This window comes from Nelusetta ayraudi, unplaced genomic scaffold, assembly GCF_046127955.1.
Source record: "Nelusetta ayraudi isolate G7.1 ecotype Tasmania unplaced genomic scaffold, CSIRO-AGI_Nayr_v1 ptg000015l, whole genome shotgun sequence".
Classification (NCBI taxonomy): Eukaryota; Metazoa; Chordata; class Actinopteri; order Tetraodontiformes; family Monacanthidae; genus Nelusetta; species Nelusetta ayraudi.
The window spans coordinates 2,019,248-2,045,353 of NW_027466065.1; the positions used below are offsets into that span (position 1 = coordinate 2,019,248).

General features: G+C 48.2%; 1 protein-coding gene across 3 annotated transcripts; it reads right to left on the reverse strand.

Annotated features, from left to right (window-relative positions):
* Nucleotides 1-332: 332 nt before the first annotated feature.
* map4k5 (mitogen-activated protein kinase kinase kinase kinase 5) lies at nucleotides 333-25,872 on the reverse strand. 3 transcript variants are annotated; one of them, XM_076023369.1, is made up of 33 exons: nucleotides 25,458-25,872; nucleotides 24,746-24,987; nucleotides 21,172-21,229; nucleotides 17,021-17,111; nucleotides 16,144-16,208; nucleotides 16,004-16,059; nucleotides 15,871-15,918; nucleotides 15,199-15,241; nucleotides 15,032-15,104; nucleotides 14,575-14,706; nucleotides 14,327-14,389; nucleotides 14,153-14,234; nucleotides 13,930-14,046; nucleotides 13,161-13,239; nucleotides 12,410-12,481; nucleotides 11,437-11,495; nucleotides 11,274-11,341; nucleotides 9,864-9,908; nucleotides 9,523-9,776; nucleotides 9,194-9,279; nucleotides 8,260-8,301; nucleotides 8,039-8,123; nucleotides 7,875-7,954; nucleotides 6,666-6,726; nucleotides 5,501-5,615; nucleotides 5,339-5,397; nucleotides 4,959-5,062; nucleotides 4,459-4,636; nucleotides 4,260-4,328; nucleotides 4,034-4,126; nucleotides 3,609-3,679; nucleotides 2,184-2,239; nucleotides 333-1,373 (listed from the first exon to the last, which is right to left on the reverse strand). In XM_076023369.1, exons 2-33 carry the CDS (start codon nucleotides 24,851-24,853, stop codon nucleotides 1,286-1,288), a joined length of 2,700 nt encoding a protein of 899 aa, XP_075879484.1. In that variant the 5' UTR covers nucleotides 24,854-24,987; nucleotides 25,458-25,872; the 3' UTR covers nucleotides 333-1,285. The 3 variants fall into 3 exon arrangements, with proteins under 3 accessions (XP_075879484.1, XP_075879485.1, XP_075879486.1); XM_076023370.1 differs by lacking the exon at nucleotides 25,458-25,872 and adding an exon at nucleotides 25,215-25,375; XM_076023371.1 differs by lacking the exon at nucleotides 12,410-12,481 and having other exon boundaries at nucleotides 25,458-25,871.
* Nucleotides 25,873-26,106: the final 234 nt, after the last annotated feature.

Consider the following 26,106-nt stretch of genomic DNA (forward strand, 5'->3'; position numbering starts at 1 on the left):
TCATGCTGCAGACAGGTTATTTGTAAATGACAGACAACTGATCAATTTTCTGGATTTAGGTTAATGCGTCGCCAGGATAAATCTCACTTTAAAACTACTGATGCAATGAATACCACAGCTGCCTCACATCACTGTGCACACGAGTGGCAACCAAACGAGTCATCCTGTTGCACTGAGACCAATTAGTGCAGGGGTTGGAAGTCACCCGACTGGCACACTAAATAGACAAATGATGGAAAGTAATCCTCATCTCTGCGCTCACCTGAGACTCTGATGAGGTGGGGGAAACAACTCTTTCAAAACAACTATGAAATAAAAACAACAAACCAGTCTTATGTTACAGCTTTTTTTTAATTACAAAAAACAGCATACATTAAACATTTTGCCAAGGGAATGCAAAGATGTTAAGAAAACCTAGCAGAGTCCCTCATTTTGTCATTTTATTTATTTTAAATACAAAAAATTTACAAAAGTGCTTACATGGTGCAAATAATGAGAAGTAAAAGGTCTATAAAAGAGGAGATTAAAGGACAAAAAAAATGTACATTATATCCACTTTCTAACGCAGCAGAGCGGGAGAGGTGACTATATTACAGAGCGTTAAAATGACCCAAAGCGTTGGAGAAAAACAACAAAACTGTTTACTAGGTAGTTAATCCTCACACAGCATGACCTCGCCGTCACTGCCTGCCAGGGTCTGTGAATCAAACCCACCCTGTCCTTAACGAGGGAGTTAATAAATATTGCTTAAATATCCCACAATGCTTTGGGGTTTCTGTTTAGACTGATTAATTTTGACCTACAGGGATGGTAGGAATAACAACAATAACAATAATGATTAAAAAAAAAAAAAAAAAAAAACTCTGCAAAAAGCCATAGTTTTTCCCACCAGCAGAGATGATGAGCGACACATTACAGATAATAACAATAATCTCCCACTGTTTGCTAACACAATCACAAATACCTTGTGTTGCTTAATGGCACTTCTGTGGTAACACCTTGAGTAACTCGGTTGTAACTCAGTCCACAGTACAGAAAAGTCAGAAATAAAAAAACATTTGAGTGACAGCTTGAGATTTGACCAGTTTCGCTGACTGTCGATCGATCACACACGGGGCAAAGTGTGATGCTGGTGTTAAGGCTACTTGACGAGTCACTCACTTTTTCTTTTCTTTTTTTTTTCTACATTTCTGACCCGTCGATCCCGTCATCAGTAACGGTCTCGGCTCTCTCCCAAACCCGAGGCATTGAGGGCGCCTCTTCCACACTGATATGCGTGCGAGGCTCAGTAACTGTTCTCGTGACCTGCCAGGATGTAGAGGTTGCTCAGGGCTGTGGGGTTGTCGGTGGGTCGGCTCTCCAGCACCACCACCCTGCAGAGGACGAAACCAAATGAAACTGTCGCCATCAGGGACTCCAAACAAACAAGCAAACATCGAGGACAACACAGGAGATAGCTCAATGTTGAATCGTGTGTGTACACACACACACATATACATAGAGAGGGCAGAGCCAACACCTGGTAAGAGTGGTGTGGTCATGTCCCCTTGTGCCCTCTGTGACATCACAAAGGGTCCATTCCCACCACGCTACCCTTTCCCGGAAAAAGGATGGTGTCAAACGTGTCATTTGGACAGTCGATGATCAAGCGTGCGTCTTCTTGTGCAGGCAAGCTGTGGCTGGAGCGTCAGATGAAATTACAGCAGTGCGCAGTAATACACAGAAACACCCGGTTGGTAGTGAGTGGGTGGAGGTCAATAAATCATGGCGGGAAGAGTGGCAGGACAGGAGCAGGGAGAAAGTGAATCCCTAACTTGTGCACAAATGACCAGATCGTTTGTTTATCTTTTATCTTTTTAAGTTTCTGTCTTGGGTCTGTGAGTGTGTTTGGTGAGGAGGGCAGAAGGGGGAAGGGTGATGATCAGAGGGAGCGACAGATCAGCTGAAATCACAGAGGGCGACCAGAGGCAGCGGGAGACTCAGCAGGCCAGCGGGCCGCCCTCCCGGTTTCCAGGTGACAACACCTGGGGGAGAGCAGCTGTAATCACACTGGCTGGGCGACGGCAGATTGACACTGACGGAGGGACGGACATACTAATGGACGGCAGGGAGCTGGTCAGCTTCCCCGCAGCTCATCAGGCTCAGAGAGTTCAGTAAAAAAGGCTGAAAATAGAAGCACCAACCTGTCGGATCCAAGGAGGCGGAAGACGCGGCTAGGATCGCAGATCTCCTGGGTCACCTGGGAACACACACACACACACACACACACACACACACACACACACACACACACACACACACACACACACACACACACACACACACACACACACACACACACACACACACACACCGAGTCGGACGTCAAACACTGAGAGTCCTGATTGAGAAAAAGCCTTCATAATATTTCCACTCATGAGAACAGGTGCGTGGGAATGACTCTGTTCTTAATCGACAATGAATCCATAATCGATTAATTGTTAACATCCCTAGTTCCCGCACAGAGTGAGTGCCAGAGGAACAGAAAAGCTGCAAACAGTGTGTGTCTGTGCGACTGAGAAGAAAACAGCGAACTACCACTTTGCTGTTTTAGCGGGAGGCGGTAAACAGAGGGCTAAATACGCTCTCCAGAGGGTTTCCACCATAGAAATAACCGACAGCGCGAGGCTGAGACGAAACGTGAGCGCTGAGAGCACGTACAGCGTGGCCTTTCAGGAGCCGTCAATCAAGCGGTGGTTCTGTGTGGGGAGCCTGTTGACACTGGGGCCGCTTATTGTGTCTTCAGCAACAGTCTGTCTGTCTGGAGGCGGCTGGGTTTAATCCCCAGCCGCTCCGTGTTCCCGGGGACGAGCCTGGAGCTGCGCTGATGTAGCCCGACACTCGCTCATCACCCTCCCTCCTCCCTCCCCTCTTCACTCCCCCCTCCCCCCTGACAAAAACACTCCATCACATGTTGACACGCGTGTAAAACTTGTCGACAGATGCGAGACGGCCATTGTGCGACACCTGTTGGGTGTAAGTCCTCGGGCCCGGGGTGAGATCCGATCTGTCGGCCGCTAAAAGAGAACAAGGTCTCGGGTGATCGACCCGCCGAGACCGGCATGGGTCAGCGGCCCCGCCCCCTTTCAATGCCGCCGCTATTAAAAGCAGTCATAACGAGAGAGAGGGGGCTGAATTATTTAGCGGCGCTCTGCGTCGCGTGACGGGTCTCGATTATGACGGAGCATGAATTTTGCATGGCGGCCGGCGTTTTAAAATGTGTGTGTGTGGGGTGGGGTGGGCTGGGGGGGTCCGGGGCGTCACCGCAGCCTCGCTATTGTCCGGGTGGAGGCTTTCATAAAAAGGCGACGCTTCGCCTCGCTGCCATCGCTCAAAACATTTGGCCTGCTGATGACGGCGCCGCCGGACAAATTCATTACCGCGATGCGACGCGAGGACGTCCTGTCAGGCGTCAGCCGAGGTCTAATCCTGGGATCACCTGCAGAGTGTGTGTGTGTGTGTGTGTGTGTGTGTGTGTGTGTGTGTGTGTGTGCAAGTTTGTCAGCCGATACGACAACGAACCAATACGCGCTCGGACGTAGCGCCAACGTGATTTCTGTTGTTTTTACCTCGTTGGACTTGAAGCTCTTTCCCTGCATGCCGTGCTTCCAGAAGGCCAGGACGCTGTCCTGAAGGCACACTGGGCGGGAGGAAACGGCAAGTTGATGAAAAGTTGGGAGAAAAAAAAGACAATGGTTTTCCGATGTTTGTCACGTTTAAAAGTCACAGAATCACAACTGTTGCACGCGGACATAAAATACTGCAGAGGAATTCGATCTGTATATTTTAAATCTGTCATATAATGTGGATACTAATGGCAGTATATATTACTTATCTATTTGCTATATTTATATATTTTATATAATGTGTATATACTGTACATTTGTATTTAATTCACTGCTAATCGCTCTGGTGGATGCTAACTGCATTTTGTTTGTGTCATGTGCAATGACAATAAAGCCTGAATCTACTCTAAAACTGTCCTCAAACTCACCAACGGATTCAATGCAGAAGTCAAAACTGAGCTCCGACGCCAGCTTCTTGTTGGACTTCAGTTTGCCCTGCAGATTGACAATCTTCAAATTTTCTGCAGAGGGGGAGAGAGAGAGAGAGAGAGAGAGAGAGAGAGAGAGAAAACAATATATAGTAAAATTGCATCGGCTGAACAAAAAGCTCATTTTGACAAACCAACAGAATGCAGGTGAAATGCTGCTACTCACGGTCCAAACACACCAACACCGTGTCTCTCTCCAGCTGGGTGACGTGAATCGCATCAACCTGCTGATTCCCTGCAGCAAGACGACAACGACAGTCACCTCCCACGTCCGCGTGACAACACAACTGGCAATGACTAGCGTGGACTTGACTCGCGGCTGACGGAATCTCATCCCAAACTGGCTTCCACCGCCAGACACTTACGCGCTCCCATCTCGGTGAACCAGGAGGAGCAGGAGTTGAGGTTGATGGTCTCGAAGCGCGCCACCTGGCTGGGCTCCGAGCCCTGGCTGATGGCCACGCACACCAGGGGGTACTCCTGCTCCGGCACCACCAGCATCTCAAACACCTTGAGGGGGCTGGGCAGCGGGAAGTCAAAGTGCTGCAACGGGAAGAGGAGCCAGAGTCAACGACCTCCACCTGCGCAATGCTGGATTCCGGCAGTGGTGTCCGCCAGGTTGAATTCTGAACGACCCAGTATTGCCTTTAAAATCAACATGCAGATTCATACTGTACATAACACAAACTGTACAAAGGTTAAACTCTGTCCCCCTTTAAATAAAGTTCCCCGTCCAGTCCGGCGCAACATTTTACCCGTTGCTTCATTTGAGTCCAAACCATCTGAAATGCCGTTTGTTTTTTCAGCCCTCCCGCTTCCCCTCGTACTTGAGGGAAGTGTTTACTCGGACGGCCCGGGAACTGACCTTGATGAGCATGAACCTCTGCATGGGCTCATACCACTGCAGCAGCACGATGCCAGACTGCAGCGCTCCGCACAGGTACTTGTGGCCCGTGTAGGGGTTCCTCACTGTCCGCCGCCAGGAGAGAGGACAGAGGTTCAGTTATCGACGGGTTACATGCACACGTGTTTTTTTAAGTTTTTTTTTAGAAACATTGCGAAAGTGAATGTTGCCCAATATACGCCATAGAAAAGCAGCCTTGTTGTCTTTGAGCTTGACCTAGTTTACCTGCAGGGCCCCGAGATGTTCCTACTGACAGAACATGACGGAAGGGCGAGTAAACAGAGAGAGTGGTTTGCGTGTGTGTGCGTGTGCGTGTGTGTGGTGGGGTGGAGGCCTCTCACCGATGCAGCACTTGTGGCAGCCCTTTGTGTCGGGGATCTTAGTCGTCAAGGCAAACCTCCTGAGGAGAGCAAACAGAGGAACACAGAGAGCAGCCGTGAGTCGAGTCTGTACGAAGGCCGATGACGCCACACACACACAGACACACACATAGACACACAGACCTGGGCAGGATTCTGTCAGGGAAGCGGTGCGTCTGGAACTGGGCGGCCAGGCCGGGCTTCCTCAGCTGCTCGAACAGGCCGATGAGGTTGTGTGAATACAGCTGGAAGGTTTTCCCTGCAGCCACAACACGGCGATCAGCGACGGCGGCAATTAAAACGAGACTTTTTTACTCAATGTGCGCAAATGGGAACCTTCATTCTATTTTTTTTTCCTCTCTTTTTTAAAACAGAATCTCTGCATCTGTCGCTCTCATGAAGCTGGGGTTTGGTTTTGCTTTTTTGTTTCAAACACGACGGGAGGTTAGATGTGCCGCGGCGGTAAAGAAACAAAACAAACAGAAGTGTGGCGATGATGTGAGGCATGATTACCTTCTGATGAAGCCGGTTAGTAGAATATCAAATCAAGCCAGGCGAGAGGAGGATGGAGAGAGTCGAAGGGAGGAGAAGAGAAGGAGAGGTTGAGTTTATCCAAGGGCAAAAAAACAACAAAAAAAACAAAACAACAACTGGCTGGGGAGAAAAGCCTGCAGTCCCGTCCTCAACTTTTGACACCCAGGCATGGCCAAACTATGGCCCGGGGGCCATATGCGGCCCGTTCCGTTTATTCAATCCGGCCCGCCGAACTTAAAGTAATTATGAAAGTAATATTAATAGTAAGTAAATCATAAAATTGCTGTATTTCACTGAACTTTCTCAGTCATTTCAATAAAGAGCTAAATGCAGTGGGGCTTCAAAGACGTATTTTGTTCATTTTCAACTGACATTAAAGCTCATGCTTTCTACAAATCCCGTGATATATTTTTCCCTCCTATATGTGGGTCACCAAAACACTCCATCCATTTGCAAGTCAAAAAGTTTGCACACCCCTGAGCTGCGCCTTCATCCGGTTCACATTTTGTCCCCTCGGGGACCGAAAATATCTGAGTGGCTCTTCGGTCGAAGACACCACAGCTTGCGACAACTGTCGCTGTTATTTTTACATGTAGATAGAATCTTTTAATTTTGGCGGCAGAGACGCAGCGACTGCAGTGACCTCAGAGACCGCCAGACAAAAACAGGCACAGAAAAAAAAAGAAGTGAATAGAAAAAAAAAAAAAAAAAAGCAGCAGCAGGTTACGACAGTGGCCAAGTGGAAGGAGGAGGCAGCGGCTGACACGCCACTCACCTGACAAGGACATCAGGTTGTTGTTGATGACGTAGAGCCACGTGCACTTCCTCGGGAACAGCTGCAGGGAGAGGGAGACGACGACAATGAGATGAGACGATGAGCAGCCACGCATCAGTTCACGCCAAACTGCATTTAAATGGTGCAAAAAGGATTCAATGGCTTGGAGATAGATGGTTTAATAATTTGTGGCGACGGCCTGTGCGTTTCATGCTGAGGCCACCAGCGACACCACGGATCCAGAATCCACACAGAATCACGCTTACACATTGCATCACCTTCAAAAAGGGGACCAAGTTGTGCAACACTTGGTTTCTGGAGCATTTGAACCCCACTCAAGAGTAGGAAACTAGGCCACTGATGCTGTCAAAACGTACCGATAAAGAGCAATTTTAAAAGATTCTTCAACATCTTAAGCTTAATCTCTTGTCCAAATCTTTCCAACAAACGGCATTGTCACCGTTTTGTATAAGACGGCAATGAGACGATAACAAAAGTATTGAGCTATTTAGTAGCTATTAGTAATCAGCTGCTGCACCAATGCGCCATGGTAGTTAGATTTAAAACTGCAGATGATTCTGCAACTAAATCTTTAGGTTCTCCTTTAGCTGTCGCAGTGGCAAACAGATCTCCGCGCTGAGTCTTACGCGCTCTCAGGGCTCATCCAATCACAGGACGCGTACGTGTGAAGTTCAGCGTAAAGCCAGCTAGCTGGCCACGGCATTGCATATTCCACATCTGATTAGCTATCGAAACCGACGGTGGTCTGTTCACTTGCAGTGAAACAGGAGGCTGCTATGTCGATTCTGCTGGTCTCAGGCAGATTTCATGACACAAACTGTCTGAAATATGACAGGATAAGAACTCTACCGTAAACCACAGCAATGCAACGCAAGTGGATATGACGATATTACGACGACATGAAAAGAAAAGACTATGGAGAACATTTTTGTTTTCATATTTACAGGAAAATGTACTTTTCGAAGTATGTAGCAGATAAGGCCATGCTGGCCCCGACGGGCCACAAAGGTTAATTTGGCTTCTTGAAAATTTTTTATTGTTATTTGTTTTTCATCCGAATGGCGCACAACCCTGATGGTTGAAAACAGAACCCTGCATCTGAAGTTATTTGGCCTTCAGGGAGAGTGGCAGGTGCGTGAATACGGCCGGTGGGCGCTAGGAGCTACACGTCTCGCGCCTGACGTTTACCTGCTCCATCGTGGCTTCGTGCAGCTCGTTGAGATTCAGCGTATAGATGCCGTCCTCGGTCCCAAATATCAGGTACTGATCTAAGAGAGGAATTCTGGCGTTAAAGAAAGAGAACCATTCCTGAGCGTTCGTGCGGCGCGACTGCGATCGAATCAAAGCCCGACCTTTGGTGTCTGGGTGAATCCACGACGTGGCGCAGTTGATCTTCAGCGGGCAGCCGTCAAACACTTTGGAGAAGCAGGCTCCCATCTGGAAGGACAAGCAGTGAGGAGTCAGGACGCGAGGCTACTTGGTGTCAGCTGGGTTCTAACAGGCTGGAGCCCAGCGGAGAAAACCTCGGCGGACCTCCGATGACTACAGAGTACATTCACAAAGTTTCACTCACCAGGACTTTGGGAGTCGGAGGCAGGCCGTTGATCGCCGGCCTCTGCAAGCAAGAGACAAAACGCTCAATATTGCGGCACACAAAGGCATTACAGTTTTTCCAAAAATAAAAGCAATTTTTCTAAAATTTCGACAAAGCGCAATTGCGACTTGCAGGTGTTTCCATTGAACGGTGTCGAGTGCATAAGCCGCAATTCTCAGAAAATCTCGTCCCATGAGATCTTCTGAGAATTACCTTTGAAGAATGGTTGTTGGATTTTTCTCTTTCATTACTTGTGAAAAACATTCCGTCTCATCCAAACATAACGCGCCATTTTCAATTGAAGTGAACTGGTCACGTGACCACCATACGTCACGTCCGCTGACAAGTGAGTAAGAAAAAAAAGGGTTTCCATGACACTTTTGTGACATAGAAATTTGAGAGGTTTTTCAAAGTTGAGGTGTTTTTTATTGTGATACAAATTTAGGGGATCACACAATCTCACAATATTTTTTAATGTACTTTATTGATACCAAAATGAGGAAACTACGCTGTTGCAACACAAAAAAAAAAATACAAAAAATAAACTACAAAGCAATTACAAGAAAGAAAGACAGAGAGAGAGTTTAGCTCCAGCCGTAACATTAAGTTTATGGCGATGATGGTGACAACTGCCCAGCGGGCGAAGACGCAAGTTTCCCCCCACAAATGTTCGCGCTTGGATCCGACGGAAGGGAAAAACAACATATTTGAGGTTTGATGCTAAAGTGAGCCAGCTATTTTCGGGAGGGGAGGGGGCGGGGGGGTGAGCTCCAAAAATGTGAAATATAGCCTCTCCTGACCACAAGCCCGCGATTCTCCAGCCCCACGCCCGCCGGCGGCAAAAAGCCGAGGGGTGTCTCGGCTGATTCCGGCGAACGTTCTGACCGAAGCACTTGTTGTTCGGGTGACTCACCGGGAATTCTTTCTTCTCCTTCCGGTGCTGGCGGATGGCCGACGGCTTGGGGCTGCCTCCGTTCACAGTGTCGTCCGAGTCGTTATCTGTGTCAGACAAGAGCGCTGAAACTGGCTGTGCAGGAACAGTGAGAGGTCGCGCACCCGCCCCGCCCCCCCCGTCTCGTCGCGTTTCCTTACCTTGACATTCGGGTTTACAGAGAGCTTGCAGGAATGAAACAAACGGGCCGTTTTTTGTTTACACGAACGCTTTGGCAGCGAGACGGAGGTGCGAGCGAGGAGCCGGTGTGTGTGTGTGTGTGTGTGTGTGTGTGTGTGTGGCGAGCTCACCTGGGTCGGAGGAGTGCGACAGCAGGCCGGGGCTGCTGACGCTGACAGAGAGGAAGTCCGGCGGCTGGTTCTCGCCCTTGTTGCCGTGATCGGGGGTGCTCTGCCTGCGGACCGCCTGGCTCGGCCCGTTCTCCGAGTTGGGGAACCTCCTGACAGTCAGCGACCTGTCGTCGTTGAGGCCGAGCTCCTCCGACGAGCTGTTGAGTCGAGGCTTCGGGGGCAGCGGTGGGGGAACCCCTGGCTTGAGGGTCGAGCTGAAAGGGAAAAAAAAAGGTTTTAGAGTTTTTCGGAGGGAGAGACGACCGAGGGCGACGAGACTGAAAGGCGGCGATGTCACTCACAGCTCCACGTCTTCAAAGGCGTCTTCCAGGTGAGCGACGTGGCCCCTGCAGAGGACAGACAGCGCAGTCAGAGTCTGTGAGCAATCCCTCCTTGCAAACAGAGGCTAATACTTGGCAAATTGTATCTAACAAGCTCTTCTTTTAGAGAAAACAGAAGCCCTCCACATAGGCCCTCCAGAGGAACGTAAACTAATTAATTTCTGCCTGTGACGAGCTAAACGTGTGATTGCCTTAAAACGGAAGGAGACCCGGGGAGCCACCTCTGGTCAATGGATTACAGAATTGTCATCTGACTTCACTGGAAAAACCGACTCACATGGCAAAAGGAAAAATTGAGGATTTTTTTTTTACAAGATGCAGTCTTTCCTAATCTTCACGAATAACTTTAACGGGCAAACGCCTGCATGACCTTGAAATGGCGTACTGCTAATTTCATGTCTGGAGTATCAGCATTGTGCAGTAGAAATAGAAATGAAGACGTCCACCGAACTATGTTCCTGTGTGCATATTCATATTTGTGTGTACAGTCCATTAAGTTCATTCTGTCTTTTCTTGCTATTGCTTCTCGTTGGTTCTTTTATCTCGGACATAGATTTTTATATTGATATGTCTATGAACGTATGTTCATTAAAGTGACAAGTTAATAAGTTACATCGGAATTGTAACTCACACCGGATAACTTGCTGCCGAGAAATAAACTAGAAACGCTGCATCTTTGTTGCAGACTTGGTGCGAATTCACAAAAACGGCTTCCGTGCAAGCAATCAGACTCCCACTAGTGTCGGGAGGCTCGGACGCAACACTATGATCATGCCACGCGTTGTGAATGGAAGGAGTGCAGGGTGAGGCGGGGATCAGGCACAAGGGAGGGATGAGCGGCTCTGGGTGCTGCTACAACACACACACACACACACACACACACACACACACACACACACACACACACACACACACACACACACACACACACACACACACACACACACACACACACACACACACAGTGTTAGTGTTACCGTTGGAACAATTCATCTTCCACGCTTTTGAGCAGGCTCCTTGGATAAGAGAGGCGGAGGGAGGGAGAGAGAGAGAGACAGAGACAGGAAGCAGCCAAACAGAGAGAAGTGGAAAGAGAACAACAGTGAAACGGAGACGAGACGTAGCGGCGCTTCAAAGTGCCTGACAGCAGGGCGAGTCATGCAGGTTAACGTGAGAGACACGGCAGGGTCAGGGGCGAAAAAAATAAAAAGGTGAAGAAGATGAAGAAGAAGAAGGAGAGCGGTGCTCACACTCAGTGTCAACAGTAGGCATTAGGTTACGGTGCCGTCTGCTTAATGATACCTCCGACACCATCAACTGGCAATCATCCGCTTTGCACAGACAGGACAGAGAGTGAGAGGGAGATGGTACCTGCTTGTTATTCCACCTTCTGCAAACGAACCCCAGGGTGAAGGGAAGTCGTTGTCTTTGCTCACATCCTGCAGAAAATAAAGCAAGACAGTCAGAATGAGAAGATGAGTTCCAAAAAAAGGCAGCAGGTGCAAAAGAGTGCCTACGAAAAAGTGCACATCACCATTTCAGAGTGAGCTTCGGTTTCTTTCCTGAGCGGCGGCTCAAACTGAAGCTTGTCAACTGTAGAAGGAAACAGAGTCATTGTTAAGTTTTTGGTTTTTTTGCAGCCCTCCATCTTGCATGCACCTTTGGCACTAGAGGGCATCAGTGCCCAAGACTTGAAGTCGTCGTCAGGCTTTGGTGACCGGGGGCATCACAAAAACAGTCCTAGGCTAACAAAAAAAATAAAAGCAAAATGAAATAAATCACAAGTGAGACTGAAACAAGAGCAGATAAACTCCCTGCAGTTGGACCTGCAAAAACCAAACAGAGCTCTTTGTTGGTTTCATTCCGCTGTTTTGTGAGTGTTTGGACGGCGGCGTATCACTGACGTGGACAAACACAGATTACACCTGACAGGAACCAGATCTAGCCTCCCTCTCTCCAGTATCTCCCCTCATTCGGGGGAAACATTTGAGAGTCAGGAACTGCAAGTAAATCACCAGGAATCCTCTTTTGGTTTAGGTTTGAGGTCACATTCTTTCAAACAGCTGATCCCCTAGGGGGCGCCGGCGGGAGTGAAAACTCGATGCGATGCTGCTCTTGGATCGCCGAGGCCATCGGAAATCGAGCGAGTCACCCTGCAGGCCGACGTTGGCTGCTCTCTGCTTGAGGTGGGTTAACGTCGGGGTGAGGTAATACTTAACACACAGGTGACAATGAGGAAAAGGCATAAAAAAAAAACAAACGAACACGACTTTGACTCACTTCCTCGTTAGTATCAGTGGAGGTAAAAAAAACCCAACAACAATGCTTTCAGTCTTAAAGGAACCAAGTATATCAGGATGTCTTAATAAAAAAATAATAATTCAACCACACGCCATGTCAGTAAGTCACACCATGCGGGAGGCTCTCTGATTAGACACGGCGCCACCTTGTGAGCCGGGACGTTATTGCACGAAGCGAGGGAGCAAACACACGCGGCCGTCACTGACCTGCGTCCCCCCTGCGGCCCTCGGACAAGCCGGGACTCGAGCTCGGCCTTCCACGGTGCGTCCCATTGTTTGCTTTGCGTGGCGGGAGGGGGGGTGGGGGGGAAGTCAAGACGTGAGTGAGTGAGTGAGAGTGCGTGTCTGTGTGTGTGTGTGTGTGTGTGTGTGTGTGTGTGTGATGCTGAACAGGAGGCGAATCGGGCAGGACGAAAAGACACAGGACATCCAGACGCAGACGCCTGGCTACCTTACCGCCGGGGGAGGGGGAAGGGGGGGGGCGGAGCTAACACAGGAGTGTCCGCACGAGCACTTGACACAAGACACGGTCACGACCACACAACACTCAACTTCATCTAGAAACAGTGACGACGACCACGGCGACGACGACTTCCCTGAAGGGTCACAGAGCAAAAAAAGTGCAGAATATTCACCTGCACAGCTGGATCCTCTGCTGAACTGACTCAATGAATGAAAAAATATACTCTCTCTCTCTCTCTCTTTTTAAAACCTTTGCATTGCACAAGTGGTGTCTGTGGCAAAGACACAACCTGTGCGTCAGCAGTGACGACCCTCAGACAAGCGGCGGCAAAACCAGGATGAAAAAAATACTGAACATCCACCCTGGTTTGGACATCAGGACGAACTCACAGTTGTGTGTGTGTGTGTGTGTGTGTGTGTGTGTGTGTGTGTGTGTGTGTGTGTGTGTGTGTTTGGGGGGGGGCGGGGGGGGGTCTCAGTGTTTCCACCGACTTACAGTCGATCTCCGAGCGCGTCCGCTCAGCTCTGGCGTGCTTGTTGGTGGAGCGGATGGTGTGTCTGACGTCAGAGAGCGGCTGCGGCAAAAGAGGGAAGGAGGAGATTTCAGGATTGTTTGTTTGTTTTTTTCAGTTTCAAGAACAAATCGAAGCAGCTTCAAAAACACACACACAACGGTCGCTATCAGCGGCGCCCTCCGGTGATCTGGAACAAGCACGACATTCACCCACCAGATAATCGCCGGCTTGGGAAATTGGAAATTTTGGAAGCGGAGTGCAGGGACCCACTTTTTTTTTTTTTTCAGAGCTTCTTTTTCGCAGCGTCGCCCTCATTACTACGCAGCCCCAATGCTGCTTGTTTGCATCCAGCTCTCTATTGCCTGCAGTCAATGGCCTTCAGGGGGGGAGTTTTCATTCATGGGGGCCAACACAGTGCTACTGCTGTCAGGCCAAGGGGAAGAGACGCACAATGGGCTTTCAAAAAAAAAAAAAAAAAAAGCACTGGTACCACCTCATTGGCTGACACACAGATGTGATGTTGAATCTACTTGAAATGGTCATGTGGACCGAGGTCATGTGGACATACAAACAGACGTTGACTGCTCCCCAATTTCAAGCCGGTCACCCGGCAAACAGTGCTGAGTTTTCATGACGTGGTGCCGTCGAACTCTATTGCAATAAATCAACAATCTTTTACTTCTAAACGCTTCGTCGCGCTTTCATGAGGCCAAGTCACATTTTGTTCGCTGACTGAAGCGCGGCCGTTACCTCCAGGTCGTCGTCGTCCACCTCGGTGTAATGCTGGTGGTTGTCGGGATTGTTCATCTTGTCCAGGAGGTCGACGGCGAGCCGCCACGTCAAGCCGCCCTGCGCTACGTACGGATGCTGAGCGAGACATGACACCAAAAGTTTCAAGACGGTAGACGTAACATTGCTTACCCCCCGACCCCCAAACAAAAACAATGGATGAGCAAGCGATAGATTCCCTTACGGAGAGCAGTTTTTCTGCAGTCGGCCTCTTCTTCGGGTTCTTGGTGAGAGACAACTTGACAAAGTTATGGAAGGTGGGCGACCTGCGAGAACAAGACGGGCTCGTTTGAAAGGCCACAAATGGCAGAATCGCTCCATGAGAACCAAAGTGTGAATCTCGGAGCGGCACACCGACCATTTGTTTTTGTCTTTCAGCTTGGGAGGCTGGAAGCTGCTCTTGGACATCAGGAACAAAGCCCTGAGTGGAACAGAAACACAAATCTATTGGCTTAGGACGGCAACGGGAGGGGCGGGGGTGGTTTAATAACGCGGGTGAAGGCGGCGGGTGGGTGGGTGGGTGGTTGGGGGGGGGCGCAGTGGTGGGGGGCGCAGTGGTGAAATCAAGCGATGAGAGAGTGGAGGAACGGCGGGAGCGGAGCTCACCGCATGGGGTGCAGGTCGAACATGGGCGGCTGCAGCTCGGCCAGCTCGATGGAGGTGATGCCGACGGCCCAGATGTCGCACAGCTGGTTGTAACCGCCGTTCTTCTCCACCGCCGCCACTTCTGGAGCCATCCTGTGGGAAAAAAAACAGAAGAAAAAAAAAAGAAAGGCAAATGTGAGACCATGTTTCTAATATGGAGCCTCAACGCTATTTATGAAGAGCAGAAAACGCAACCGCACGTCGACTGAGGCTGAAATGAGCAAAGTTGAGCGGTAAAAAAAACAAAACGTGTCCCATCAACTCCAGGAGGCTCAGGCTGGATGTTTTAAATGCAAGCAGCTTTATTTCCATTCCGTTTCTTTTCCATCATTAGAAGCTTATTGACACGGCGACTGTTCTGTCCGATCTTATATCTCTTATCAAAATCAAACAAACATCTACCAGATGAGTGACTCACCAATAAGGCGTTCCGATGAAGGACTTCCTTTTCGCGATGGTGGCTGTTATTTTGGCTGCGACTCCAAAGTCAGCTGCAAGTCAGTTTTGACAGGGCTGCATGATTAAGTCACCACCATTTACCGGCAATGAGCAACTTGACCTCTGAAAAGAATGAAGGCAACTTACCCAACTTGATGTCCCCTTTGTCTGTGAGAAGTATGTTTGCACCCTGGAAGAAGAAAAACAAACATCTGTCTAACTTGGACATGGACAGGAATCCTATCCATTTTCAACAGGACAGTCTTGGTCAAACAAAGTATTTGTATTAGGATTAATTTGAAGGCGGCACTTAGTGTACCCCCCCCCCCCAACCTCCGATCACGTCACTTCTGGTAAGCAGCTCTGCTGACTGTGGAGCTGACGAGCCGCTGGACTAGTTTGCAACAAAACACAAAACGCCAGATGTGCTTTTGGAAAAACCTCTAAGAAAAGATCTGGCGCGTTTCCAGCGGGTTTGCTTCTGATTCGACATCCCGGCTAAGATGCGACACCATCAGCTCTTTTGACAATTTCAGTCGCAGGGCCTCTGGTGGCATCCTGCAGCGAGAGCAGAGGAAACAGGAAGCGCTCGCTGTGTCGAGCCCAGCAGAGATAATGGGGCCGAGCTGTGACCCCCCCCGAGGCTCCGGGCCTGCATGTGTGCGGCTGAGCTGCAGTTGTTGTTTATTGCCTCTAGCCGTTCTTTGCAACCTCGCCGAGGTGAGAAGAACACGTCCCAAATGTGCCAGAAATGACAGACACCAAAGTATGAAGCACAGCTAAGAGTAGCAAATTAGAACCGAGCTCAAGCAAACTCACCTTAATGTCCCGGTGCATCTTTCCCTTGGTGTGCAGATACCCCAAACCCTGCAAAAACACCAACATTCTCTATCACTCACACAAATTAAAGCCAAAGTTTCCTCGTTAGTGAACGATTCCGGTGAGAAATTACCTGCAAGGTCTCTCTGCTGACATACGCGATCTGCAGCTCCGACAGGGGGCCCGTCACTGCACAACAAGTCCATTTTTGCTCAGCTCGGGCAGGGTCACGATCGAGAATGAAGCAAAAACATTACAAAGCTGTAATCTTACCGTGATATATGTCCTGCAGAGATCCGCCACCGCAGTACTCCATACAGATCCACAGCTTCTCGCGACTGCCGAGACCACAGCATAATTGTTAGGATGGAAAATATGCGCTGGTGTTTAGTTGGGCAGACTCGAAACCCAACAAATAAGATAACAATTTTTGAAAAAAAAAAAAAAAAAAGAAAGCTGTAAGCTGTACTTGAAAACAAAAACAACAACAACAATCAAATACATAGACTTTTTTCTTGCCGAGCTATGGACAAGAAGCTTAAAAAAATAGAAGAGGAAAAACGCTGCAATGGATTTTGGCGAGCACGAGAGTGAATTCTGAACCAGGTTTCCAAACAACAGATGTTCTGTCGCCAGGAAAGCAGGATGAAACCAAGCAAAAACTTTTGTGCTCCTAAATGAGTTTTCTTAAAAACAACAGGAGCAAACAAAGCACACTGTGCGGCTCATAAACATTTCACAGTAACCTCTTTGTGCTTGGTGCGGCGAAAACGAGAGCGCTGCGGTTAAGACCTGCGTCCCTCTGAAGTTTCAGCCGCGTAAAAAGAGCGAGAGAGAGAGAAAAAAAAGACATCAGAGGCCTTCATTCCAGTTAAACCTGCTGGAAGCTGGAAGGCCCAGTGGGCGGACGAACCCTCCTTCCTGTCAGATATCAGCCACACCGTGCCGGCGCTGCCGCACAACAGAACAGCGAAAGGAGCGGTGACTGGCCGTCGCAGGCACCAGTCGGCCCAGTTCAAGCCTTGACTCACACTTTCACACGCACGCAGGTGTGACTCAGTAATCACACGTGTCCATTCAGTTCCACTCAAATGTCAGAGGTCTCGGAGGAAAGGCGACAGAGTGCAAAAAGCGACGACGGGGCTCCCACCTGAGGTAGCTCCCAAAGTAAGCCACGATGTTCGGGTGCGTGCATTCCTTCACCATGAAGATTTCCTGCTGAATGATGGAAAAGTCATCGCCTGGGAACAGAGGGAGAAAACGCGCACACATGGACAAGCAGTTAGCACTTTTTGGTTCGACTCTGTCGACGTTGGATGTGCGCCGAAGAAAGTGAGAAAGAAATAAAACATTAAGTTTAAGTTGTTTTTTTTTGATGACTCGCTGACAACACTTACGCAAGAGCTCAGCACTAGAATGACCACTCCTATGATAGTGGATTTGCACGTTGTGTAATGATTGGATTCTTGAAAAAAATAGAAGGCAGATGAATGCAAAAATAAGTGTGAGAATCTTTCCTGCGTGTCTGCGTGAGACAGGGAGCCGATGTGGAGAAATGTTTGTACGGTGCAGGAGCGCGGCGGATCAAATAGCAGCCAACAACCACAACAGCGGAGGGAACGGACTCAGGTGCTACAGGCACTCACGTAGGACTTCTTGGAGTTAAGTAGATCACTAAAACACATCGGAGCAGCAGGAAAACACACACACACACGCGCAAAAAATAATGTGTGTGAATCCTGCAGAGACGCTGTCCTGGAATGCATTAGCATGAGCTTAGACTTCACACAACTCTTGGGTTTAACGTCAAAGCCTTACTGGTTGTGACATCCCGCAGGATGAGAAATTTGTCCTCTGCATTCAACCCAGTGATTCCTGAGTCCAACCAGTGATACTGAGTGCCAAGCAGGGAGGATCAAACCCACAACTTTCTGGTCTCAGGTGTGGCATTGACGAGAGCCGCGCCATTGGAGGTGCTGTAACGCAATGGAGCAGGCAGAGGCAGTAGAAAACTGCAGTCCCTGGACAGAGGAGGAAACTCATTGGTTCATCAGTCTGTGGGGAGATACAGTAGCTCCATTCAAGCCAAGCACCAGGCCATGCATCACAACAAGTGCCGCTGTCGCAATTATACGACGTCACACTACACTGGACGACGCCTCCGCTCCGACGTCGTTGCTCCAGCACCCTGTCAGATGGGTCAAGAATGTGGCCCCGTCTGAACAGAGCCACACCCCATTTGGACACTTGCTAAAAACAGTGTGGACGGATTTGAGCAAGATTCGGATTTGAATCAGATTCGCCTGCAGTCTGAACGCATTTCGATACTTGTAGAGGCCAAACTTGTAACTTGTATTAATCTTGTGACGTATGAATAATTTTTGTATTGAAATATTCATGCAATTTTTCTGTTCCTGATGTGTGTATGCATTCTTTTGGCTGCCTGTATAAACCTCACTATTTTTAAATTACCGTAAATTGAGTAAATCAAACAAATAGTTTTTATTAAAAACCTGTAAAATGATTTGGCGAAACCTACAGTATTTGTTAATTGCAAAGTATAATGTCAAAATGTTAAAAAAAACAAACAAACAAAAAAAAAAACAGCTGTTTCAACAAACAGCCACTTCCACCACAGCAAGCAGCTGTGTCCAGACGGCACAAAGACGTTTCAACCTGCACTTAACGCGCAGCGGTGCATGTTTTGTGGTGGGGCTTTTAATGCCGGGACATGGTGGCACTCAGTGGAACTCCGACTGCGGCCAGCTCGTAATTACACCGTTCGGTGACAGCAGAGGAGCGAACGCATGCAACACCATCGGCTTTCGATTCCTGCGACGACTTCTGGAATGTGGGAGTTACGTGAAACTTGTTTTACTGGCTGTTGCCGTCTGTCAGTGATTGGCTCAACTGGTGTGTCATTACAAGTTGATCACGTCCATTTGTATTTGCTTCGGATGCCTTAACGCCTTCAGTCGGCCACGGAGCGTCAACGCGTCAGCAGTCTTCTGAGCAGAACCTTCTTTTGGGTGCAGATCGAGTAACATTTTCTCAACCACTTACATTTGGTGCAATAAAACACTTATTTCTATTTCAATGTTATGTATATAATTTGTAAAAAAAAATAAAAAAAATCCAAGCTGTCAATAAGATGTAAATCTTTAGTTAGTTTTAAATATTTAATTTCGTTTCTTTTTAATATTTTTTGTTTTCTTTGCACTATATGTTGCTGTAATTATGTAAATTTTCCCCAATGTGGGGTAAACAAAGGCGTTCTATTAGATTCAATTCTATCTATCTATCTTTCCAGCTGCATCTGTAGCGGCAGCGTCTGCGTCTGTCAAACTTGATTCAATTTGATTTATTGATTTATTTTGAACACGTAAAAAAGGAACGAGAATATAAAGGAAACAAAACCAAAGCACAAACTTCACTGCTGACTCGGAGGAAAAGACAAAGGGACATTTTGAGCGAGTGACACGACCCTGAGCCCAGTCAGACGCAAATACACACAAACAACAAAGACACGCGGGGGGCAGCGATCAGGACTTGGCAACGCCAGGGAGCCTCAGAGTGAAGCCACTTCCTCCCAGAGCGACTGAGCGCTTCCCTCCGACCCCTGGACGGTGACGCAGCCTCGCTCGCATCGCGTCGGCTCTCAATTTGGACGTCAATAACAGGGGTTTTGTCCCGCTGGAGTGGATGTTCTGTCCCTTTGAGTTCTCTTTTTAGGGCGAGGAAAACGGAATTCATGCCCAATCAATCGCACGGGGCTTTCACAGCACGGAAAAGTAGGTACATTGTGGGACCTTCAAGCAAATTTTAGCGCACGTAACGAGGTTCATGTTCCTGCAGGGCAGCTTCACCGAGCGGAGAAGAAGAGAATCCAGGACAATCACTGGTGACCAAGTGAGAAACGTGAAGAGCATGTGCTAGTTAAAGTGTTACAAAAGGAAGTAGCGCATTGAATTTTGGTCACAGGTGGTTGGACTGCTACTCTAGTCTCAGACTGAGATCGTATGAATCTGCTCCAGCAAACAGAGCTCCTGGCCACGCCTCCGTCCCTCCCTCCCTACCTCCCTCCCACCGCCACCCACCATCTTTATCCGTCTCTCTCTCTGCATCTCTCGCTGCTCCTGTCAGACCTGTTTGAGACGACGGTCCACCCAGAGCTGTTTACCTCGAGCACTCAAGAGGAGTGACTTGGCTGGCCGGCGCGAGCCAACGGAGGCGTTAAGAGAAGAAAGCGCTGCTTAAAGACGACCTCGCGCGCGGGTTAATCCCCGATAGTCTAAAAGTAGCTAGCAACAAATAAGGTACACCAAATATGTGCAGAACAGCTAAAAATGGCATTCTAAGATGATTACTGGTGCGTCAAAGCAGGAGTGGAGAGCAATTTGTCGCCTGTCTGAGGGGCTTCGCTGCATGGCACAGCCCACAGGGACACGCAGCGTGCAGAGGATTGGACGAACAGATCAAAAATGAGGTGTTTTGCGGTGCTTCTCAACCAGGCAAAAAACATTTCTGCTGCAATCTTTGCAGTGTTATTGATCCATTCGCTTGATGGAAAGTCTGCTCTGGATTGTAATTCATTAAATGCTAAACTTCAAAACAGCCTCCCTGCTCTTCTTTTGCCTTTTCTTATAAAGAACAGAAACAAACCCCCTTCTTGTGTGCTTCTCTCTCTCTCTAATCCCCTTCTATATTCCAGCAGAATTTGTTTGGACCGTTGAGACGCGACACGCACGCTCTCCTCAAAGCACTCGGCAAGATGACACCTGCGTGTGTGTGTGTGCGTGCGTGCGTGCGTGCGGCGTGGAGCGAGTGACGTCGCATGTAAATACACGAGCGGACCCACATCCTGCTAGTCGCCGCTCAACTGCGGTGTGAGTGAAGAGCCAAAGTGACAGCGGAGAATCTTTTTCTCTCTCCTTCGCTGACTGCCGGATCAGCCGCTCTCTGTCTGCCCGCCGCTGGTGTAAATCCCTTTTGCCGTAATCCCACTAATCTGGATCGCAGCAACTCTGTCACTAGGTCACCGCCGGCGCAGAGCCCAAAGCCGAAGCCAGGAGCAGCGGCGCCGTCCATCCTGTCTGCGTCGGCGGTGGTCTCACGACAGCCGCAAGTCACTCTCGTGCGGTTTCGTTTTTAATTAACCCCACCCCTCCCCACCCCCCCCACCCCGCTCTAAATACGATGCGTTGCAAATTATGCGTCGGTGACATATGTGTATTTTTAGCCAAGACAAAAAACCCACACAACGCCATTTTAAGCGTAACGTGAGAAGCAGATCGATCTCACCTGGTTCCAACTTTATGATCTTCACAGCGGCGAGAGCTCCAGTCTCAATGTTTCGAGCCTGGAAGTGAAGCAGAAATCAGGGGGGTCAGACTGCAGCAGACGCTCAATGGTGAATACACACACTGTTTGCAGCTGTGCGGGAACTAGAGATGTTAACAATAAAGTGGATTAAGAATTTAATCAATGAAATTAAATTAGTTGCAATTAATTGAACATTTTTTTTTACACGGGTAGTTAATATCATTAGAACCGTGTAGTGGCAGTAAAGAGCAATTCACCTGTAGATACCGTGATGGTCATAATGTACCTTGAACATGTTACTTTTAAACAACTTATTTAAAAAAAAAGAAAAGAAAAAAAGAGTTGAAATGTGACCCATTAGAAGTCAACTTAAAGCCAGAGGATAAAGGTTTAGGGTGTTTTTACTGTTCTCTAGTGTAAAAATTGGTCACATTGGGCCCTCAGCATTATTCAAGGGTTAAATAATGTCTTCCTAACACATTTTCCATTGTGAAATGTAGGCTCTCAGAAGAAATTGCTGCTTATCAATTAATCATGAATCGATCGATAAGGTCAATCAACTAACGATTAATGAATTCATCGACAATTTGCATCACCATCACGACTTTGATGACACAACTTCGGCTCAAACTGCACGTCACTGTGTGAATGGGGTTAGGAAATAGTTGTGAAACGTTTGTATTTGTCACATTTTGTAAATTTTTCCACAGAAAACAACTGAAATAGTGCACGAGTCAAACTTAATGAGTGTGTACTGGCTTCTTGATGGCCGACCGCTTGACATTTTTGAGCTTTACAAGGATTTGAAGGGCTACGATGAGCAACTTAAACTAAAATAAATCAGTACCAAGCAACGTATGACGTCTTACAGTTGAGTCTACCGTGAAACAGGGTTGTAATTAAAAGTCACAAACAATCTGTTGAAAAGCCTCCCGACAAGGGTTCAGCATTAAGAAGCAGCCAGACGACTGCGGCAGTCGGCCTTGAACCCTTCCTGATGGCTATGACTTGTTGTCACTCAGTCATTCTTGCCGTTACGTAATCGCGTTCCTCTGTGAAGTTCTCTCGCTTTCGTCTGTGCAACAGTGCAGAACATCTGCGTCTGCGTCGCAGGGGACGGACAGAAGACACACTGGAGTCATCCTCAGCTTGCAGAATTTCTCCCTTTTAGCGTGCGGCTCCCACTTGCAAATTCAGGTCAAGACGGGATGCTCTCTAATCCGTGGGAGCCAAGCAGTGGAACTGCAAAGCACCACCTCCCCCCCATCCCCCAACACATACACACACACACACACACTGTGGGAAATTTGTCCATTTCAGAACTCTTCTGCAATTACACTGCAGTCCTACCAACCCGACCAATCTTTCATTTCCTGAAGAGACGGGCTGCCCACCTGCACACTTAACCGAGAAAAGGGAAGCTCTGCACAGGCAGTGTGAAATGTGTCACAAGCGGCGGTGACACAGCTTCAAAAGCCCTACTGATCTGACTTCATATTCGGAGGCGCAACTTGTCCGGCCAGAGTGCAAAGCGCTCGGCGCACAGAAACTGAGAACGTTTTCTCTTAGCCACATTTAAAGGACGAGAGAGTTTGGCTCCACCACAAGCGGCTTTTCGAAGTGTGCTGCACCGCTGCTTCCTTCGCCGTCACACATCTTCCGACACTGAAGTGGCGCGAAAGCGGAACTTGAATCGGCGGTCCACTTGCGTGACACGTCTTTGGCAGGTCCTTCTGCGTGGCCCCTTCACACACAATCAAGGTGGTTTGTTGCATCTATCGCTCGGTGGCAGAGACTTAAAAATGGGACGTCATGACACCGTCTTCCGATGTCGAAAATGCATCATTATCAACAGCAACGTGATCGCCTCTTATTGATAAAAATTCTACACGTAATCATAAACCTGAAAAATAAAAATGTGCCTCTTAAAATTCAGCCGGGCTCAGCAGGCCGGGGGAGGACTTTCCCCCAGTTCGGGGCGTTTCCGCTGTCAGTGCGGCCCTGAACACACCCATGGTGAAACGCGTGTTTAGACAGGGGCCCGATCACATTACAGTGCCGCTGCAGCCCTGCAAAGCTGTGGGAGAATACCAGGCGCAGCATTCCACCGGTGGCCTGTCTGAGGGGTGGGGGTTGTGGAAGGAGGGGGGCTGCCGGGCGGCCGCGCGGCAGCTTTGTGTGGAAGAGAGACCACGGCAGCACGCCCAGATCCGATAGGCCGTCTGTTTATCTGCGACACATGGATAAACAAGAGGAGTCTCGGGCCAAACACCTCTCACTGCAGCCACCTGGGATTCATCTGGATGAGGGATGTTGTTTAGGTCAACAAGCTTCTGTGCACGGTTCCATTTACCCTCGCATCTCATTGAGAATAGGACTCGCAGCATTTGGCCATTGAGAATAAATACGCCTGTGTACATAATGAAATCATTTGTACTGATTTATTCCATGGAGTATAATGTTTTGAGTCGCTGGAATGGTTGTGTATAATTTTTTTAACAGGTCTGTTGACAGACGATTATTTCCACGTGTGCAAATAGTACGGCCCACAGGGGATTCAAAGGCTGCACTATCACCCAGTTTCGACTAGGTTATCTAACTACTATTTAAAACCGGAGGTGGTTCCAAATGACGCCAAGCTACTCCATTCGGTCACTTGACGTTACTTTTTTTGTTCGTTTAAAAGCAATGTGAATGAAATGCACAAGTATGCCCATCGCTCGCTGAGCCTGAACAGCCAAACGAGTTCAGGAAATTGCCTCCGTTTACTGTAACACAGCTGAGAGAACCAGGACAAAAAAGAAGCTATGAGCTGCATTGAAATGTCACAAACAAAACAACAAAGCGGGAGTCGCGGAGCGGAAACTGTTGATTAACTTGCTCATTTAGCTTCACATTCATCTTTGCATGTTTCATTTAAACAGTGCATGAGGTAGTGTGCACTTTGCACACTACCTCATTTTGTGATGTTATTTGTTGTGCTGGTGTTGTGCTATTTTTTTTATATGCTATACTGGAAATTATTCATTTATATTACTCTTAAGCTATATTTGCACAGTCTATTTGGATAATTAGTTATTTATTCGTTGTTGTTTTTTTTACACTTGGCTGCACCGGGACGATAGTGTGTATTTTTGTTCCACCTCATGTATTTTTTTGTTTTTTGTTTTTTGTTTACATGTGTTGAAATGACAATAAAGCTTCTAATCTAATCTAATCTAATCCCTCGGCCACATTTTATATCTACCAGGTCATTGGTGCCAGAATCCAAAAAGATACGAATGTAATATCCAAATGGATAAACTAGTCACTGCAACCCCAGTCAAGTCTTGCTACTAAAGCAGCCTCACAAAAAGGACGTATTCACACACATCAGTCCCATCTCTCAACATGAAGCAACTGCTGTGATGTGACGCGCATTGCAGCAAATGTGGCTTTTCTCGGGAGATGCTGTCAAGACACGATTTCGTGTGAATCGGAGCGAACCCCCCCCCCCAAACCTGCGACGGAAGCCCGCTTGTTGTCAGGCTGTAAGAAGCCGAACTGACTTTACCTTGTACACGTCTCCATATGTGCCACTTCCAACCCTCTGAATGAGCTCGAAGTCGTGCTGGGGGTTTCTCCTCTGGATTTCGGCGTTGGGTCGCGGGAAGATGTCCATGGTGGCTCCTTTCGGACCCTTCTTTACATTTAGCGGGTTCGAGTGACTTTGGAGGCGGTTAGTTGAAGCAAACGTCCCTGGAGGTTTGAGTTTAATCACTGGGACTCACGCGCTCCTTCTCCGGGCTCCATGTCCTGATAGAGACGTAAAGGGGGGGGGGGAGGTTTGGTTTGAAAAGTTCAAATAAAACATCTGAATCACATTTGGAATAAATATAAACTGTCTGACACTGGTTAATGAACGTGACAGAGGAGGAGAGAATACGGGCAGCGAACTTCAACTTTAGCACACAACGTGACATCTGTCAGTATTTGCCTGGATTTCGTGAATTCTCCCCTACTTTAAGTTCCAAAAGACTCACGCTGAAGCACACGAGCAAAGCAACGAAAACTTAAACAGCCCGTTGGAGTAAACAAAAACAAAAAAGATAGTAGTGCAACCGATGGGGTGGTCATTCCAGTAAATAGCCAGAGCCAGAGCTGCTGCTGCTGCTGCTGCTGCCGCCGCCGCCGCGGGGGTTTAGCATCTCGGCCAGTTAGCTAGCGGCTAACGGTGGCTAGCAAACTTAGCTTCGCCGCTGGATCCAACTTTAAACGGTGCCTACCTGTTAAAGTGCACGCACCGCGGAGGAGCACGCCTTGCATTTTAAGTCTTTGAAGTAGCCTTTAAGCGTACGGTGGCGTCGAAATATCAACACATATGAGGAAAAAACGCCCCCCCTTTGTTATCGAGGAAACAGTATAAACTTCCAGTTGGCCGTTCACTCCGACTCCGTCAGCACAGCGGCACCGCAGCCGAGTTCAAGAATTTCAGCATTAAGTTGAGCCGATGACATGTCATTTCCTCCCACCGACAGTTTTAGAAAAGCCTCGAGTTCGTGTGTGAAATAATATCGGTAAATAACATAAACAGCCCTGGGTATTACAGTTTAAATGACTCCAAAACCATCGCCAGATAAAAGCAACAGTGCGTTGCTAATCTCTCCGGAGTTGCAGCCACAGATCCTGGTGTTGCATTCAAAAGATTCAGGGAAAAAAAACACCAGTGACACCACAGAGGAAACTTCTGGTCTCGTATGTCCAATCAAAACCTCTTAAATGGAATAAACACAGAAAAGGCAAAATTTTGGACCCAAACGATTTGTCGGGCACATGTTTTTATTCATGGCATAACAGCAACATTAAAAGAACAAATTAATTGAAAATGTAAAACATCACTTAGCAGCATCTCCGCTCAGTATCAACAGATAATTT